At 48.5% G+C, this 18,755-nt stretch overlaps 2 protein-coding genes across 2 annotated transcripts; one reads left to right on the top strand and one right to left on the bottom strand.

The window, feature by feature from the left end:
• The first annotated feature begins 5,903 nt into the window (after nucleotides 1–5,903).
• On the top strand, nucleotides 5,904–6,251 carry LOC124657435 (protein YY1-like). The gene has a single exon (XM_047195989.1). It carries the CDS (start codon nucleotides 5,904–5,906, stop codon nucleotides 6,249–6,251), a length of 348 nt encoding a protein of 115 aa, XP_047051945.1.
• A 261-nt stretch (nucleotides 6,252–6,512) lies between these two features.
• On the bottom strand, nucleotides 6,513–14,215 carry LOC124654998 (plant UBX domain-containing protein 8-like). The gene is made up of 10 exons (XM_047193969.1): nucleotides 14,125–14,215; nucleotides 13,305–13,366; nucleotides 12,462–12,987; nucleotides 12,273–12,352; nucleotides 11,937–12,171; nucleotides 11,662–11,850; nucleotides 11,422–11,586; nucleotides 8,561–8,704; nucleotides 8,405–8,461; nucleotides 6,513–6,933 (listed from the first exon to the last, which is right to left on the bottom strand). The coding sequence occupies exons 1-10, from the start codon at nucleotides 14,206–14,208 to the stop codon at nucleotides 6,820–6,822; spliced, it is 1,656 nt and encodes a 551-aa protein (XP_047049925.1). The 5' UTR covers nucleotides 14,209–14,215; the 3' UTR covers nucleotides 6,513–6,819.
• Between the last annotated feature and the right edge of the window lie 4,540 nt (nucleotides 14,216–18,755).

Raw genomic sequence — 18,755 nt, 5'->3', positions numbered from 1 at the left:
CTGAGAAAAGAAAAGACAGGCGGCACAGTGCGTGCGCCGGAAAAAGGGGAGGACGTGTGTCCCCCACTTGCACGACGTGTCCATCAGACGAGAAATCTGGACCCACGAGGCAGCGACAGAAGAAATTTTCGCGTATTCCCAATACAGTAATCGTGGCTATCATCAGCAATGATGTCACCCTGGCCAAAGAAAAACTCGATTGTGAAGCCTAGTGAGCATATCGACAACATAAGATTATTTCGAGAGCCTTTGATCAAATACAAGTTTTTGCCCAAATGCTCGGGGGCTACTTTGGAAAAAGAGAAAATTTCGAGTATGACAAAATAGAAATGGCGAGAGCCTATGACCAAATGCAAGCATTTGTTCATAGCCTCGGGGGATACTCCCATCGGGAGCGCTGGTCGCGCACCCGATAGAAATGAAAAAGCTCGGGAAGGATTACCAATATAGTCGCAGAAGATATTAATCTGTGGAGCCTACAACCAAGCACAAGTCCTTGGCTGTAGCCTCGGGGGCTACTCCCATCGGAAACGCTGTTCGCGTGCCCGATGAATTTAGACCAAAAGAAAGAAAAAGAAGTGAGTATATTTCGAGTTATACATATAACTCTACATATACTCCCATCGGGAAGACAAAATAAGTCATCAAATATGACTCGATAAAATGTGCTATTCCAACAGCCGAAAAGCACTCGACAATATATTCTCAGAGCGCTAGAAGTCGCGAATAAATCTCTGAATGCCGCAAAACTTTGCGAAGGTAAGACCCCAGATCCGTTCTGAGCGGCGTGGCACCGTCTCTGACGGCGGATTGCTACTTTTTTCCGTATCAACAGATACGAAGAAAAATCCTAAAGGACGCGTTAGGTACCCGATAAAACATGACTGGGACTCGACAGAATGGTAAGACCTTAAGCGGCACCTGTCGAAGTTTACACCAGTATCCCGAGATCATGTCCAGGGACGTGATCTTGAAGTAGGTTTTTGCGGATTGCCACTAGAGCAGTTAACTAGTACCTGATCCGTCAGATGAACTAGCCCCAATTACCGATATCCCTGTACAAAATAATATTTGCATATCAAAAGGTTATGCATTCAATTCGACAAAATTATTGAATGATTAAAGTTGGAGATTTTCCCTGATTCTTCGATTCAAGAAAAATCTCGGGGGCTACTGACATAGGCATCCCCAATGGGCCTGCCAAAGGTGGTACCCGGGGTTTATTGAAGGCCCAGGACTGGAAGAGTAAGAAGATTCGGAAGCCATTTAGTGTTAAGGAAAGATAGGTTGTATTAGGAAATATAGAGACTTGTAATCTTACGGGATGGGTACGAAACCCTCCCGAAACACTCGGCTCCACCTCCTATATAAAGGGGAGTCGAGGGACAAAGAAAGGATCGAACTTATTGTCAACAGAACCCTAGTTTTCATAATCAGCGAGTACTTTTCGGCTGAAACCTTCGAGATCTACTTGCCCTCTACTTCTAGCAAAACTCTAGTCTACAATCTGTAGGCATTGACAAATTAATCCTTTGTCACGGGGATTGGATTCATATGTTCCCTGACTTTTCTCCTGCGCTCCGTGGATCCGGTGCGCGACTCGCCATCACGATGTTCACTTCCTAGGGCGTCCTTTTGCGCGGTGGATAAGCAGTGATCCGGATTGGATTCCAACCTGCGCGAAGTATCTGCCTTACTCTGTTCTTTGCATTGCTGAAGGAACGAGCTTCCGGACGTAGTTGATGTCAATCTCCCCGTCCTTCTTTTTCAGGAGCTCCGTAGCCTTCTTCATGTTGTCCTTTGGAGTTGTGAGCGGCTGCTGTTCTGTGGGGGTTGCGAAGGTAATCCTGCGGGGAGGGATGGCTTCTCGCCTGATTCTATCTTCCTCCTCCTGAACATGCTTCACCTTGGCCTCCCAGTGCTTCTCGAGTTGCCTGACCTTTGCAAGAGATTCATCGACCTCGCGATCCTTCTTCTGAAAGTGGACCACAAAGTTCGCAGCTTCTTTCCTCTCATCCAGCATCGCAGCTGCGGTGTTGGCAAAACTTCTTGGCGGTAGCCAGCATCTCCTTCCTTGTGGCTTCTAAAGCCTCCAGATCTGCGGCGTTGTCAGGGGTTATTGGTTTATTGAGGATATCAGACTGCGCGACTAAATCCATGCGTGCTTGCTCGACTATCTCTTCTGGGGATAAAACTTCCTTGCGCGGTTGTTCCCGTGATAACGGAGATCCTGCGTTGGATGGTCCTGGGTCGGAGGTGGAGTCTTCATCTTCCGTTTCCTGCTGATCCAGCGGTGCTACGGTTGCTAGAACCTGCATCGGCTGGGCGGATTCTGCGTCAGCTTGCTCATCGCATCCGAGCTCTTTTAGCTTGCGATTGAACTCTTCCGTATCCATGGATGATGCATCGTCAGCATTTTCCCCGATCTCGAGTTCCTTCGTCAGGCGGTTGTATTCTTCTGTGCCTATTGAGGAGGCATCATCGGAATTTGGGCTTAAGTTGCCGAGGATTGATTCCTCAGGATCTCCGGCCTCCTCTTGATCTGGAACATCGTTATCCCCGGCAGCCTCCTGCTGATCCGGAGCGATGTTGTTTGCGGGTGCCTCAACCTGCATGGGGTCGACTCCACCCTCAAGGGGGGTGGTCCCAGCGGTATGGGCCAAGAAGTGCACGAAGTGGCACCTTTGCTTCTCTAACACCTGGGAGACTCAGGCGGATCTGCATTGGTCTTCCATCGTTTTCTCCTGCTTAGGGGCGGATTGGGTGGGTTTTGATTTTTTCAGATCTAAGGCGGAATCTTCCTTAGGAAGTTCCTGCGACTCAGGTCGGATCTTCGCGACTGCGTCCAGCTCGGCGGCGGTCACGTCAGCGTTACTTACCAGGGCGTTTCCGTCGGAATCGACGGTTTCGCCGATGAAGATATGGATGCCGCCGATTGGGACGATGGAGAGCTTAACGGGGTTAGACTTAGCCGGAATCCAGAACTCGTCCGGAGGGACGATCGGAAAATTCCCGGCGTAAAGTACACGCCCTACAGCGATCGTGTCGTCGTAGCTTCCCATGGCGGAACCCTCCCGGTTCCGGCCTCCAGACGCCTCAGGCCCCACGGTGGGCGCCAACTGTCGTTGCTTAGTAGACGGTACCTCGGAGGAGGGATCCTCACGAGGGGGAAAAGAAGTAGCGGCCATAGGGCGGAGTGTCCTCGGGACGGTAGTACGCGAGTTACCCAGCTTCGGAACACCTGCACGGAGACAGGGCCTACTGCAGCTTGTCTGGAATTATCTGGGCGCTTGCGCGTTGTTACAATGGTTGTGGTTGTGCCTCTAGGGCTCCCGGGATCCGGCTTATATAGGCGCACGGATCTAGGGTTTACATGGAAAGTCCTAGCCGGATTACAGGTTGCCTAAACTACGGTACAATGTCTTGCCGTGTACGTCAAGGATCCACCTTCCATCTACGTCGTACTGGATCCGGGTCCCTCCTGGGCTTGCACGGATCCGGCTTCCTCCGAAGGTTGGTTTGGATCCGGCTTCCTGATCCTGGGCTGGACTTCATCCTTCACGATCAACAGCAACTGGGCCGCCCGATGGGCCACATGCCACCATCACTGTCTATGGGCCACCCGGGCTTGCCGGATCTAGGCACTGTCGATGGTACACCCATGAAGTATACCCACAACACTCCCACCATCACTGCATCTTTTCCATGGGACTAGCTAGTACGTAAATATATATCTCATAAAAACGACAAGTCTCCAAATGCATATGTCACTAACACTAAAACAAAACTCACTTAGGTTGCAGATGTCCATTCGCTTTTGCTACTATGTATGAAGCTCAAAAGTGTCACCAACCAACTGTTGAACCCAAGGAACACATGAAATTAAGGCGTACATAAAAAAACGGTGAAATGAGCAATCATAGTGATTTGAGGATACTCGTACAAATATCATACACTATAATTTCTACTCGTTTACAACTAAGATAAGCAAGCATACACACTAGAAATCTCTATCAACGTTTTTTTCTTAAGAACTTACTCTTTAGAGATCTTTCTGGTGTATTTTTAAGATATTAAAACAAATGCAAATACATCAAACTACTCTACAACGGCGTCTTGAACAAAATTCAATGAAAATGAACAAAAGATAAAATTGATATACAATATAAGTTTAGCACAAATGTATATGAAAATAGAGATGTCATGACTCGAACATTGAACATTGCATATTAAAATTTAGCATCATGATTCTCTGGATATATGTGTTAATTATAACCAAAAATATATGATTCTAATTATTAACTTATGTTAGCGGAATAAGTAAACAAGTTCAGTATAAACAAGCGAAAAATATTTTTTTGAGCTTATGTTGGTTCCCCAAATTTGTTTACTGTCATGAAAATGCAATGTACACATATTATTTAATATGTATACTACGCAAATAGCATAAACATTTGTCTTAAAGATGAGAGAGTTTAACCGAACAACGGGTCTCTTTTGGATGAGTTTGAATAAAATAAGAACATAGAGAAAGATTGATGTGAATTTAGTAGTTTTAATCCCTACAAAGAAAGGTTGAGCGAGTGTGGATCAAAAGACCATTTAGTGTGTATTGAATACCTTAGAGGATTTGATCCCCGCAAAGCCAATAAAGGCCAGGCTATGAATCCCAGAAGAAAGCAAGTCATCTTTGAAATCAGCTATTTAAGAAGTAGATTATGTACGATTTAAGAAGTAGATTATGTACGCAGCAACATTGGCAAATCCAACCTTTGAAGACCAGATCAAGGATTTCGATCCTATAGGGTAAAATGCTTGCACAAAAATTTGTGCGTCTAGATGCATCCTGCTCCAACCTATTCGTCAATGTGAACATATCAACTTTTCTCATAACCACATAGGCCGCATGAACAATGTAATTCTATTTCTTGCAGGGTCATCTTTGTAAAACTTCCCGACGCTTAATGCAGCTTCTAGGGGCCTTGTATGAAAATGGTAACCAACCATGGTAAAGCGGTACTTTGTTGCATCTTTAAACCGTTTAAAAGCATATATTGTGGTTGTCCAATAGGTTTATGAGCATAGGTTTGTCTTTCTAGCCACGAGGCTTCATGTACTTTGTTTTACGACACATATTCGATCTGCCTCTCTAATATATTGTGGGACTTGACTGTGAATGACCCGAAGTTAGGACAGGTAAAGTTAAAGAATCCTGTTCGGTTATTTTGGTGTACCTGATGTCAAACTGGATGGTTCTCCGGTCTGGTTTGTAACCAAGTTTTGTTTCTTTATTATAAAGTAAAAAATCGGAACCAATCTCGCGTATGATTTTTTTTTTTGTAATGGTCCAACGCGTATCACTAAATCTGGATAGTTTTGTCAAACTTAAATCTGGATAGTTTGTCAAAATTAAATCTGGATAAGAATCGAGATAAGTGAGAAATCAAATAAACAAATCGAGTATTGCGTCTTATTCCATGTCGTTCATCCTCACAGTCACGGCGCGCGCATCCAGGCCCGGTCTTCATAGCACGAATGCAGAAACATCGAGCTTGTGGTATCCACTGTCTCCTGCTGGGCTTCCGCAATAGGCCAGGTGTACGAATGAACGATCAGTTCATCTTCTCGCCTGGCTGGACGCACGCGACGGGCGTTCGGTCTGGTCACACTCACACGCTTGCAGTGCCCCGCTCCTCCCGGCCGGCGCCGGCGGAAGCGCCCGGCGCGCCGCTGCGTAAGGTAGGTGAGCAACGCGAGGCTCGCCGCCTCGCACCCCTACCTCCCCGCCACACCTATAAATCACGCCATCCTGCCGCACCCAGCATCACGCAGCACAGCGCAAGCCACCGCACACACCTACCCAAGAAGGCAGAAGCCATTCTCGACCGAGTGCACTAGCTGCAATGGCGGTGAGCACGGCCCAGCTGCAGCCGCGCGCGCTGGCGGCGCTGTGGGTGCTCCTCGTCCTCCTGCTGCTGGGTACGCGCGCGGCGGAGGCGCAGCAGCAGCAGCAGGGCACCTGCGGGCAGCAGCTGAGCGGGCTGGCCCCCTGCGCGCGCTACAGCGTGCCGCCGGCGCCCGGGCAGGCGCTGCCGGTGCCGGGGCCGGAGTGCTGCTCCGCGCTGGGCTCCGTGTCCCGCGACTGCGCCTGCGGCGCCATCGACATCATCAACAGCCTCCCCGCCAAGTGCGGCCTCCCGCGCGTCACCTGCCGTAAGAACCACCCCCCATCACTCGACAACTCGATCTGATGCTGATTTTCCCTGCGCGTTCCATAGCTGACAGACTACTCATCTTTTTTCACTTGATTGTTGCTCACTGCAGAGTGATTGTTAGCTGTTGCAGCAGGCTAGCTCCATGCGCGAAGAAGACGATGACGAAGAATAAGAAGATTGCCGGTGGTCGTGCAACCATCGAGTAGCAGCCGAATCCGGCTGTGTTTCGGGAGTAGTGGCAACAGTGCAAGTGTTTACTGAAACTTTTATTTATGAATAATAACAAAATACTGAAACTTTACACAGCAGAAACGATTGCATTTTTTTTCACCTTCTACCTCTGAAACAAACAATTTAACTGCACGAATTACATATCCTGGATCTGTGCTGTTTGACGCTTTAGTTACCGTGGCATCACATAATAAAAGTGGAGGCCCAAAGTGTGGCATCCATCATGGACCTCAAAAGAGCACCATTCGACCTCTACGACACAAATTCCTAACACCAATTTTCAACTCTCTAGTACCAAAAGCCATATGCAAGTAAAGATCTGTAAAACACCAACTCTCAGATGGTAACCCTACCCGTGTCTAAATCTTTGCTTCTATTCGGTGATCTGCTCTATGAATAAAGCTTCCTGCTTGCTTGTTAACCCAAGTTCACTAAAAGATTGGTCGCCATCGGCAGGGGTGAAAGCACGCCTGGGATAAGTCCGCACCTGTAGGATACACAAGAGTAAAAGTATGAAAAAAAAGACTATTGTAAGAGCTGTACGATTTGATGCTCAAAAAGCAGAGGAATGAAATATGATGCCCACAAAAACCAACTAATGGAGAAAAAAATTTAATACTTCTGAATATGATGTTATTATATTTTAGGAGTTATACTGAAACAGTTACAGCGATCCTTGCAGGCTAGGGAAGTTTCTACTATTCTCGCTGTGTTATTCACATTAGATAGACACATGTGTGTAGATAGGTTATGGAACACAACGAACTGAGAAACTGCAAATAAAAAGAAAATAACTTCACAGTACCAACGGGTACCATCCAGTTTCTACTTTCTACAAACAAAATGTTCTACTCGACATGTGTGCTTATGCATCCGCAGGGTTAACATTTTGTCAGAAGCCAGGTTAAAAAAATTGTGTGAAGCCCTTCGCTGGCAAAGCTGAGAAGCCATACACACTGCTAATGATATAATCAACGAGCATAAAGAACATAACATTGTAATCATTGTTTACACCAAACATAGGGCGTGGGCATTACAACAGCACGAACAAGAATGTTGGCAGAGAAGAATGGTCCCCACTAACAGCTCAAAGCAGCCAAAGGAGCAAAAAAAGCACTATCTGATGTCCTCTGATACGAGTAGCACTTAATATATAATGTATTCCAGAGCGAGCATGAATCTTGTTGCTTATTATAAGCAACTACAGAAGCGTAGAACTGTCGACGCAACACACACACACACAAATCCTTTTTCAATCACCATGACAATCTTTTTCATACGTCTAAGGTTTCTTAATGAGCAAAATTATGTGTAGTCCTGCCAGGTTGCCACACCATGCATCTCAAATATTACAGGATTTCAGAACATCCATTTTTGGTAGTGATCTATCAAAGTATATACTAACATGGTACAGTGTGGTTGGTGCTGCCTTTTGGAGGCATTGTGCTAATACGTGTTAGTTTTATAATATAATAGCACCAAGATATCGAAAACACTCGAAGCTTAAGAATGAATTTGTAGTCCATGCTATCCCTAGAGAGCCACATGGTTCATGCATATCTACAAATGTTACAGAAGTTTCTCTCAGAAAAATGCTACAGAACCTTAGATGAAATGAACGTCAGGATCGCATCAACCTATCTGGGTAGCTCATGGTAGTACTTCATCTAATGAGGAAAACAAATATGCTGTAAGGATCATATGAACCTATTATTACATGATACTCCCTCCGTTCACTAATATAAGACGTTTTGGGCAAACTAAATTGGTTTGCCAGAAACATCTTATATTAGTGAACAGAGGAAGTAGTATTTTATTTACAAACTCAGGTGACCACTAGTGTCTGACATACTAGTTGACAAGGAAGAACACTAGGTTGCACTCATTTTGATCAACACAAGTTCTTACTTGTTGAAGTATCTATATGAAATATTAAAAAAATAACAATAGCGAATTACCAGTTTGTAGGTTCCTGGCCTGCAAGTCCGCCCAACATCTAAGAAATCAAAAAGGGACTGCGAGCAAACCAGCATGTCAGAAGACAGCATCAGTGGCAAGAGGCTAGTGTGATGAATGCTTCTATTTTGGAACCTGGCAGGTCAAAAGCAGTTTACCTGGAATTTATCAGATTTCAAAAAGCGACGCCCCTGTCGACTACCATCAGGCATGCGAACTACAAGTGTGATAACACCTTCCGCGCCTGACGGTGGCTCCGATGGCAATGATGCTTGTTTGGTGGCAAGACTTGACTCAAGCTCCTATTAACATAAAAAAAATCAGGAACAGCATAAACAGCATATCACCAAAAGCGAACCAGAAAATGATCTATAAGGAAGAAGAACAAATAATAAATGTCGAGAAAGCATCAACGAAAGAACACAAGCAAAGAGCTTGGTTATCATATTGGGCATGTTAGATACTTTGATTCATAACTAGACTTTGCCAAGCTTTACCACGGGTGTGACTAATGTGTGTTTCACTGCCATACTTTCTTAACAGCTAGCCCACCTTTCATCTGCTCATACTTTTTTACAAACCTCTCTAGTTTGATAGTCAAGATCTCAAGGCCGAACACTCGATTGCATGTTTAACGTATTCTAGAAAAGAAGTTGCAAATCTTGCCCCAGTTGTGATGGCCAATTTCTGCCAGACCTTTTGTGTCGTGTCACAGCTTATCATAAAAAGTGTGGCAAAATTCAGCTATCAACAAAACATGCCCCAAGTTTTCACGAAACTAAACACTATTACCACCTATATTATATCTCCTGAGGACCAAGATGAACATGGATCAACTCACACAGAAATATCGAAGGTTAAAAACAGTGAGCGCATACTCTTAGGTCTTGGCTACCTTGCTTCCACTAATCATAACATACTCTGACAAGTATTTCTTGCCAACAAAACTAAAAAAGATCAGCTACAAGCCTATAACAATGTACTGATTCATGACACCTCCACCAAAGCTAAATATCATTGTATATATTGTTTGAAAACGAAATCGAAAATAAGAACACTGTATCATAAGATAAAATAAAACACTAATTTTACTAAAACACTTAGGCCCAGTTCTTTTGACGGCTTCTCGGAGAAGCTGCCCTCCCCCAGCTTTCTGGGAAAGCCGGTTCTAAAATTTTCCGAGGCTTCTAGAATAGCTAAGGCTAAACACATTTGGAAGCCTCACAAAATTTTGTCACCGGCTTCCCCAGGAAGCTGGGGGGAGGGCAGCTTCTCCGAGAAGCCGCCAAAAGAACTCGGCCTTAAGTACTAAATTTCATATAATCACATCGGTGCTGTAATAATTGTTGGAACCAATCTTGTTAGTAGTGCTAAGAGTAGTGTTTAGATCATGTTTATTTATCAGTCATGCATTAATCATAGCTGCGGCAATGTGCACGTAGAGTTGTGTTCACGTGCACAATGCAAAAGCTAGTTATCTTGTGTTTAGTTAGCTGCATGTGTCATGCTCCGAGAAGTCCCAGTAGTCAAGTTGCGTTGCAGTTAGAGATGGAGAAAAAAGAGGACGTAGTTAGTTGCTGAATGCGTCGATGATCTCCAAGCAGTGATCTGCAGAAACTTGGAAGCGACTCAAGTGTGTGCGTGTTAGTGGAGTCATTAGTGGATCAAACCGTTGGTGCCTTGACCGTGTGTGCTGCATGCAAAAGTGAGTGCGTGTGTGTGCATGCTAGGTAGTGGGTTAGTGGGTGCGTATTAGCAGTGTTGTCTGGCTATTTAACCCCATGTAAATCAGTTCAGTCTGAGTTGAGAAATACAGAGAAAGAGGCAGACGTGTGTTGCCGAGAATATCTGTGTGTTCTTCTCCACCATATGTATGTGTGTGTTGTATCTTGGGCAATTCTATCATTTGGTATCAGAGCCTCGTTCATCGAGGTCGGGGTCTTCATCATCGTCGAGCTGCGTCGCGAGCGATGGAGGAAGGTGTGCTGCCCGGTAAGTTGCGCCACCGGCGGCAAGGAGGTGCTGACCATGGCGTGGAGGAGGCCATTGCCATGAAGAGTTCATCGTCCATGTCTGAGTCGTCGAGAAGGTGCGTCATCGGCGGCAACATGGAGGCGAGTCACCGGCGAGTTGCAGCACCGGTGGAGAATTTCGAGGTGAGTCACCGGCAAGTTGCGGCACTGGTGGCGTACATGCGGCAGCGAGCGTGTCATGGCGGCGCGCTTGCGGTGAAGGTGTAGGAGGTGAGTCTCTCATTGAGGCCAGCGGCGACGACGACAATCGGTGTGGCAAGATGGCATTGGTGGCCGTCTCCGTGCTGCACCGACGGCATCAGTGTCCATTGGTTTCAAGAGAGGAATAAGCAATAACAAGATTGGGGAGGTGATTGTTGGAACCAATCTTGTTAGTAGTGCTAAGAGTAGTGTTTAGATCATGTTTATTTATCAGTCATGCATTAATCATAGCTGCGGCAATGTGCACGTAGAGTTGTGTTCACGTGCACAATGCAAAAGCTAGTTATCTTGTGTTTAGTTAGCTGCATGTGTCATGCTCCGAGAAGTCCCAGTAGTCAAGTTGCGTTGCAGTTAGAGATGGAGAAAAAAGAGGACGTAGTTAGTTGCTGAATGCGTCGATGATCTCCAAGCAGTGATCTGCAGAAACTTGGAAGCGACTCAAGTGTGTGCGTGTTAGTGGAGTCATTAGTGGATCAAACCGTTGGTGCCTTGACCGTGTGTGCTGCATGCAAAAGTGAGTGCGTGTGTGTGCATGCTAGGTAGTGGGTTAGTGGGTGCGTATTAGCAGTGTTGTCTGGCTATTTAACCCCATGTAAATCAGTTCAGTCTGAGTTGAGAAATACAGAGAAAGAGGCAGACGTGTGTTGCCGAGAATATCTGTGTGTTCTTCTCCACCATATGTATGTGTGTGTTGTATCTTGGGCAATTCTATCATTCACATGTCAGAAAGATTGTTACTTATCATCCAGTCGTTTTCGGAACTACTATCTGTAACAGAAAGGTACCTCTTTCTCGAGTTGCTTTTTAAGCCTTTCCTCCTCCTCTTGCTTTTGTTTCTCAAGAGCAGATTCTCTTGCAGCAGTTTCTTCCAACTGACGCAGCTCAGCTTCTTGTAGAGTCTTCATCTCCTTCTCTTGATCAGCTTGGAGTGATGCCAGGTACTCGTCATCCTGTGATAAAAAATTAGAAGTCACCATCTGATATTTGTTGCACTCACCAACACTGTAAAAGCTTCAAATTCGGACCTGCTGCTCTCGTAATAACCGCTGTTCAGTTAATTCCGGTGGTGGAGAATGCACTACTTGGGGATAATGACTCGAGCTTGCATGCGATGGAATAGATAATGGATATGTTGGTGCTTCAGGAATTCCACCAAACATTGCAGCCTCAAGCATAACGGCTTCATCATGTTCCTCAGAAGAAATGCCACCCCACTTTTCCAACAGAAGAATGTGAGCAACGAATTTAATAACGTTTATAATTTCATATTAATAAGGTGCAGATTATATGGTTATAATACCTCTGATGGGAAATCAGTTCTGTTATACTGGTGATCACTGTTTTGAGGCTGTGAACTTGAGGGAGGGCTATCACCTGGGACGATAGGCTGTCTTGACTCTGTATCTCCAGAAGGGATGCGCCTAGAACGGCGTCTAACTAATGGCTCTTCTTCAACATCCTCAGTGTCCTCTTGTGAGCTCTCTCCATCTGTTAGTTGTGTCGATGCTCCAGCCATTCCTGTAACTAATTCTTGCCTCCAGAAAGGAAGAAAACACAAAAGGGGTCAATTTCTATCAGCCTACCACCATAAGGTAGCCTGGGGATGAAGAGCTAGAGGGTAAAAGTTAGTACTCACCTTCCCATTGTTGCACCTGCAGTTTCCATGTCTTCGGAGTTTATTCCATCTAGATGTTGAGCCCGTTCTTGTTCTGCTGTCTGGTTTTTATTTAATAAAATATTAAGTAAATCAAAAGTTCAAGACTCAGCAAGCTCGTTGTAATCTACGCCCTATGCAGAGAGAGAGAGGAGAGAGTCAACAGCTTACATTTGCCAGCTCTTCAGCCTCTCTTTTTGAAGCTTCAATTGCAGCCCGAATCATTTCCTCTTCTATGTCATTGTCTATCACATGAACCAGTGGAGGAGCAGTTGGCAAAGGAGGGTTTGGCTGCGATGCACTGCTAGGGAAATTAGCATGCTGAGAGGATAGACCATATGGTAACTCATCCTCGTCATCATCAATTATGATGGTCTCACGACCTCCTGGGCCATACAAAGACCCATGTCCAGTGACATTCTCAATGATAGAAGCCTGACCAGAAGGACCTGTTTGAACGTTGCTATCTTTAACATCGACAGTTGCCTCTATAGGGTGTGAACCTTGCGCATCATGACTGGCAGTACCAGCTGAGCCAGCTCTGTCAAAAACCATTTGCTGGAAATTTGGATCCATCAATGCGAAAGGGTCGTGCAGAGCTTCAGGGTACAAAGATCTTTGAAATGTGTTATCAAGTGGTCCATCCAGCTCCATATCATCAAGATTAACAGGTCCAATAGGTTGATCGATTGTGTTCCTGAAAAACACCAAAGACATCAATGATCTGCTCTAGCGCAACACAGTAACTGGAGGGTAACTGTTCTCCCTCCTAGTCCAATCAACCTGTCATTTTAGCTAATTGCACATAGCACAAGAATGAGTGGTTAAAACTTTGAGACAGGCTACCCTTATTAGTTTTTTTTTCGAAATGGCTACCCTTATAACCTTATTAGTTGAACGTGCATCTCTTTACTGCCACCAATGAACAGTTTAGAGAGATATGGTACGAAAAGGTGTCTTCGGAAAACACAAATAACAAGCAATGTTTGTATACGGAAAACTAGAAACACGTACGCTGTGCCAGCTCCATCGTTGAAGTACGAATTGACTGCCTGGTTAAGGTCACCAGCATGTTCCTGTGTGACATTCATCAATAAACCACTGTTAATAAATATATAGATGACAGTATGACATCGATGGCAAAACGATGCTCTTGTTATGCAACAGTAACACAATGCTGCATCTGAACCATCAATTTAGAGAGGATACCCTATAAGGCTTTACAGACAATGGGCTTTCCGAAGTGATTCCATAAATAAGATAGGCATTTCAATTAACATGGTATGGTATCCCAAATGGTATGTGTGCTCAGAGTTAATTTATGGAAACATCAAGTATAAACTATCATGGGACTAAGCATAGGCAATATGCTCATTAGGAAATCACACTATAAACTATCTGCTTGTGTACATTCCATTCTAACAACGGAACTTAGATGAAAAATCCCACAAAATCTGCAAGCCTAACTTTGAGATGTCCTGGTTTTGGTGTTGACGTGTCGAAACTCGAAACTGCAAGTAACTGCAAATTGGGGGTTAGGTAATAACCAAACTGGGCTTTCACGAGATTGATGCAGTAATTACGCTCCATAACTGCACAAGCAGCAGCACAACGCAGCGCGGGTATTCACCACCAAATCGGGCACAGACACACCTCAATCCCACCACGCGCAGGCCCCCTTTCCCCTAGGCCCGCCCACCAACTGCACCACAACCACCAGCACTGAGCGATCCGTACACGGCGCATCCAAATCCACTGCGTGGGTCGAGCCGATTGCGCTAGATTGGGCGGGCAGATGAATCCAGTAAGGGGAGGGGGGAGAGTTGGGCGGTACCTCGAGCTTGCGGACGGCGACGGCCTCGTCGGCCCCGGTGATGCCGATGAAGGTGTCGATCGCCTCCTGCTGCGGCCACGCCATGGGAGGGTTCGGGCGCGACGCGGGGAGGAGCAGATGAGCGTGGGGGAGAAGCAAACTGGGAGGGGAGAAGTGGTGGTGGCCGGTGAGCGAGGCGAGGGTAGTTTGCTTAAGCGCGTAATCGTACGGGGGACTCCACGTCTCACGTGGAATCTCATTTTTAACCCAAAGCTTTCCTGGTACTTTCATGACTTGCCCTGCCTTTTTTTGGCACAATGGACTTCTTGTCACGCCTTTTTTGCACATCGATTATTCATCATTGCAATGCTGAGGCAAAAGATCGAAACATCCTTAAGACATGTACAAATGTACAATGGTTGGTAAGAGCATCTCTAACAGAGCCCGTAAACTAGCTAAAACCAAAAAAATAAACGCAATTTTAAGGGTTCGGTTAGTAAATCGGTGCATATTAGATACCATAAGGGCATCTCCAACCGAGCGACCCAAACGGACGCGCTGGGCCGTCCGTTTTGGGCCGTTTGGGTGGCCGAACGGACACCCGAACAGTGCCCCGCGTCCGCGTGTCCGTTTGGGTCGCACGCTGCGCCCAACGCACGGACGCACCGCATATGTAATAAAAAGAACATAAATGAAAATGAAAAATAAAAACAGCAGAAAATAAATATAAACTACTGGTTAGTTAAACTTAGCCCTATTTTGGGCAATTTTTACACAAAAGAAAGCCCTATATGGGCTTTAAACTAAAAAAAAAGAAACCCTAGACAGGGTTTGCGAGCATGGTGGCCGCCGGCAGTACTACCCCCAGTAGTACTCGTCGTCGTCGGCGTCGATGACGACGCCGCCCCCCGGCGGCGACGCGCTGTTCCGGCTCGAAACGCCGGAGGGCACCGGGGACTCCGGCCAGGGCTCCCACTGCGCCCTTTCCCAGGCGGAGTGCGGGTTCGGCGGGTTCGCCGGCCTGCGCAGTCGTGCCCTCCGCGCGGACTCCTGCCGGAGCTGCTCCTCCGCTGCGGCCTGCAGCTCCGCCTGCAGCCGGACCGTGGCCAGGCGCTCCTCCTCCTCCCGGAGCGCCGCCTGACGTGTTGCCTCCTCCTGACGGCGCGCCAGCACGAGGAAGGCCCACGCCTCCGCCTGGGCGTCCTCCTGGGTCTTCCTGGCCGCCTCCTCCAGCGCGGAGGTGCGCAGCGTCTCGGCGAGGTGCGGCCATTTGGCCAGCTCGTCGAGGTCCTCGCCGCTCGCGGGACGCCGCGAGCGCCGCCTGCAGCTCCGGGTCATTCTCCTCCTCCTGGGCCTGGGGCTGGTGCGGGGCCTGGGGCTGGTGTGGGGCCTGGGGCTGGGGCTGCTCGCCGATGTAGAGCCCGCCGGGGCGGCGGCCTGCCCGCGTTGCAGGTGTGCGCGGCCGCGCCGTCGCGGATGTGAAGCACGTGCGCCGGCGCGCATCGTGCTCCACCTCGAACCACGAGTCCCAGTTGGGACTTGCGTCGCCGTACGCGGGGTCCTGCTGGAGGTCCGCCGGCAGCTGCGCGCGGCGCCTCCGGATCTCCGCGACGCGGGCGCGGCCGGAGCCCGGGATGGGCGGCACCGGAACCCGATCTGGGCTCAGGTGCCAGCCGTGGGGGAGGTGCACGTCCCCCCACGGCATTGGGACGCCGGCGTCCCAGAACATCTGCGCCACCGCAACGGTGACGTAGATCCGCTCGCGTCTGGGCGTCGCCGGCGGCCCCATGGCAAACGGCGCCGGCGCCGGCGCCACTTGCCGGCTGCTGCCGGCCTCGTGGTCGTTCGCGGATGGCGAGAACTCGCGCTTCGGGGCCATGGCGGCGCGGAAGCTTCGAGCTCGCGCGTGCGGCCGGAGTGGAAAGTGGGGACTGGATAGGGACAGTCCCCTTCCCCAGTCCACATTTAATAGGACCTGGGGCACCAACGAGTGGGCCAGCCACGCGGACCAGGCGGACACGCGAGGACGCCGCGTGCCATCCGCGGCCACGCAAACCCGGCCAAGATTTGGGCCGGGTTTGCGTCGTTCCGGACGCCGCGGCCGTCCGTTTTTGCGGTGCGTCCCCGCGTTGGGCCGGGATTTTGTCCGTTTGGACCCATCCGGACGCGCGGGCGCGGGATGGGTCGCCCGGTTGGAGATGCCCTAAAGTAGTCAACTGGAAAAAGGAAATCGGGCTGACACCGAAACCCTTGCTCGGTCTGTATTTGTAAGGGCCGAACGAGCGAACCGAACGCAGCCCGAACATAATCCCTAGTTTACGCGCGAGGAAAGTTTCACCTCCTTCCAACCGCCGCCGCCGCCGATCTGCGCGCCCTCACCGTCCTCTGCGCCGCCATCGTCCAATCTCGCCACCATGAGTCTCGAATCGACCCAGCCGGTCGCCGTTGCTAGCTCGCAAGCCCCGCCACCCTCTCCCGCGGTCGCCGGAGCTTCCGCTACACCAACCACCCGCGACCCCCGCCGACGTCGCTGCCATGGTCTCGTCGACGGGTGTGCTCAAGCGGCGGGGCGCGGGAACGCATGTGGTCCCGCAAGACGGTGCCACGGCGGCCAGCGCTGATGTCCCGGCTGTCGCCAAAGGCGCGGTCGCATCGAAGCCGAAGGCATCCCGCGCCAGACCGAAGAATTCTGCGTCGAAGAGGACGAAGTTGAAGGCGACGACGAGCCGTGGCGCCCCGCCTCCGTTCCCATCCCCGTCAACACCGCCACCGCCGGAAGCCACCGCGAACGACGCCCAGGACGTGCTCGACGGCGGGTCAACAAGGTACAAATTACAACTCTTCCTCAGTTTTCATTGCGAGTAGATATTGAGGCCCACCTCGCACATGGAGATGTTGGACGAGGTAAACATTACCCCACTCGCTCCGTTCGACGTTGGGATGGGCGAAGATGAGGACGACGCAGAAGAAGGGAAAGAAGATGAAGGGAACGAGGGTGTGGTCGGGGTGGAGACCGATGGAAAGAGGAAGAAGAGACGGGCGAACAAATACACGGAAATAGAAGATGTGGCCTTGTGCCGAGCTTGGGCCGCCGTGGGGATGGATGCAGTCTCCGACACCGATCAAACCTGGAAGCGCTACTAACAATGCATCGAGGAGAAATTCCATAAACTGATGCCGCATGTTCGCCATCCTGTCGATCGCACGTACCGATTCCTCCAAGGACGTTGGGACGCGATCAAATCGGCATGCAGCAAGTGGGCGGAAGCAATGGATCAAGTGGTGTCGAATCATCCTAGCGGGGCAACTGTGGACGAAATGTGAGTGAATTTGCTCGCATTTTATGTTTGCAAAATTTTTGTTTCGTTTGGTGGCCACATATTGACGATTTGTGTTTGGTTTTGCAAATATAGGACTGCACTGCTGATGCGAGGTACATAGACATGGCCGGAAGCAAGGGAAAGAGTTCACCATGCGTCATTGCTTTGATGTGCTTCAACACCTCCCCAAGTGGCAATTAAGGGACGAAGAAATAGCACCCAAGAAATCTGCAATGATTACGCTCGACGATACCGAGGACGAGAAGGAGGGCCAGAACAATAATAAGCCGGAGGTAAACAAGAAGGCCAAAGAGAGGCTCAAACTCGAGGGGGAGGCAGCAGTGTTGAGGGACAAGTTTGATAAAATGATGAAGTCCAAGGAGGTGATAGCGGCCAAGACTTTGGAGACCAAGCTTGTCATCATCGAGAAGAAGAAAGAGGTGAGTTTTGCCAAGGTTGAAGCGAGCCGAGAGGAAGCAAGGAACAAGGCCAGGTTGGAGGAGATGAGGATCAACGTGAAGAAGGCCAAAGCAATGAAGCAACTATTGGCCGAAGAGAGGGAGATCATGATGATGAGCACAAAGGACATGAATGAGCAACAAATGGAGTGGTGCAAGGAGGCCTCGGCGGAGATCATGGAGAGACGAAGACTAGCTTGTGAAGAGGCAAGTGGTGGTGGTTCGGTGACTCATGGAGGTGGTGGAGATGATGGTCACGACGGTCCAACCTCGGTTTGATGCCGGCGGTGAGAGGAGATGGTGAACTATGAACTATTTGCTATGATTGTGCCATTTGATGTCTGCACTATGAACTATGCATGAGTTGTTTGCATTTGACTGTGTCATTTGTTTGATCATATGAAAATTTTGTGATAAACCCTGTCTTTACAGGTTCGTTCTGTTTTACAGTTTTGGTTTACGGGATCTGTTCTACGTCGTAAACACGAGTTCGGTGAACTGAACTCCGGGTTTTTAGTTCGTGTTTATACGGGATCTGTTAGAGATGATCTAAGACGGCGTTTGTAGTTGGGTGAAGTTTGAAGGATATTGACAAGAAATAGAAGAAACACCCATCTTTGTCCAACAGTCAACAGCAGTCTCATGGGCGGACAGAGGTGGGGACCTTGAACATATGTCCAATGTTGATCTCTATGTTACTAGTGGATATGACCGCGTTGTAAGGAACACGAATAAGATTTCTCCATCTCGCGGTCCACCTCGCCAGCAACATCGATGTTGTTGGTGGTGTTCATGAGATGAGGATTCGTATGCTACCTTGTATTGGTGGATCTTTGTCAACACCCGGATTTTTAAGTCCAGATGCCTATTATGC

The sequence above is a fragment of the Lolium rigidum genome, chromosome 5 (genome assembly GCF_022539505.1).
Source record: "Lolium rigidum isolate FL_2022 chromosome 5, APGP_CSIRO_Lrig_0.1, whole genome shotgun sequence".
NCBI classification, from domain to species: Eukaryota; Viridiplantae; Streptophyta; class Magnoliopsida; order Poales; family Poaceae; genus Lolium; species Lolium rigidum.
This window is presented reverse-complemented; position numbering and strand designations above follow the sequence as displayed.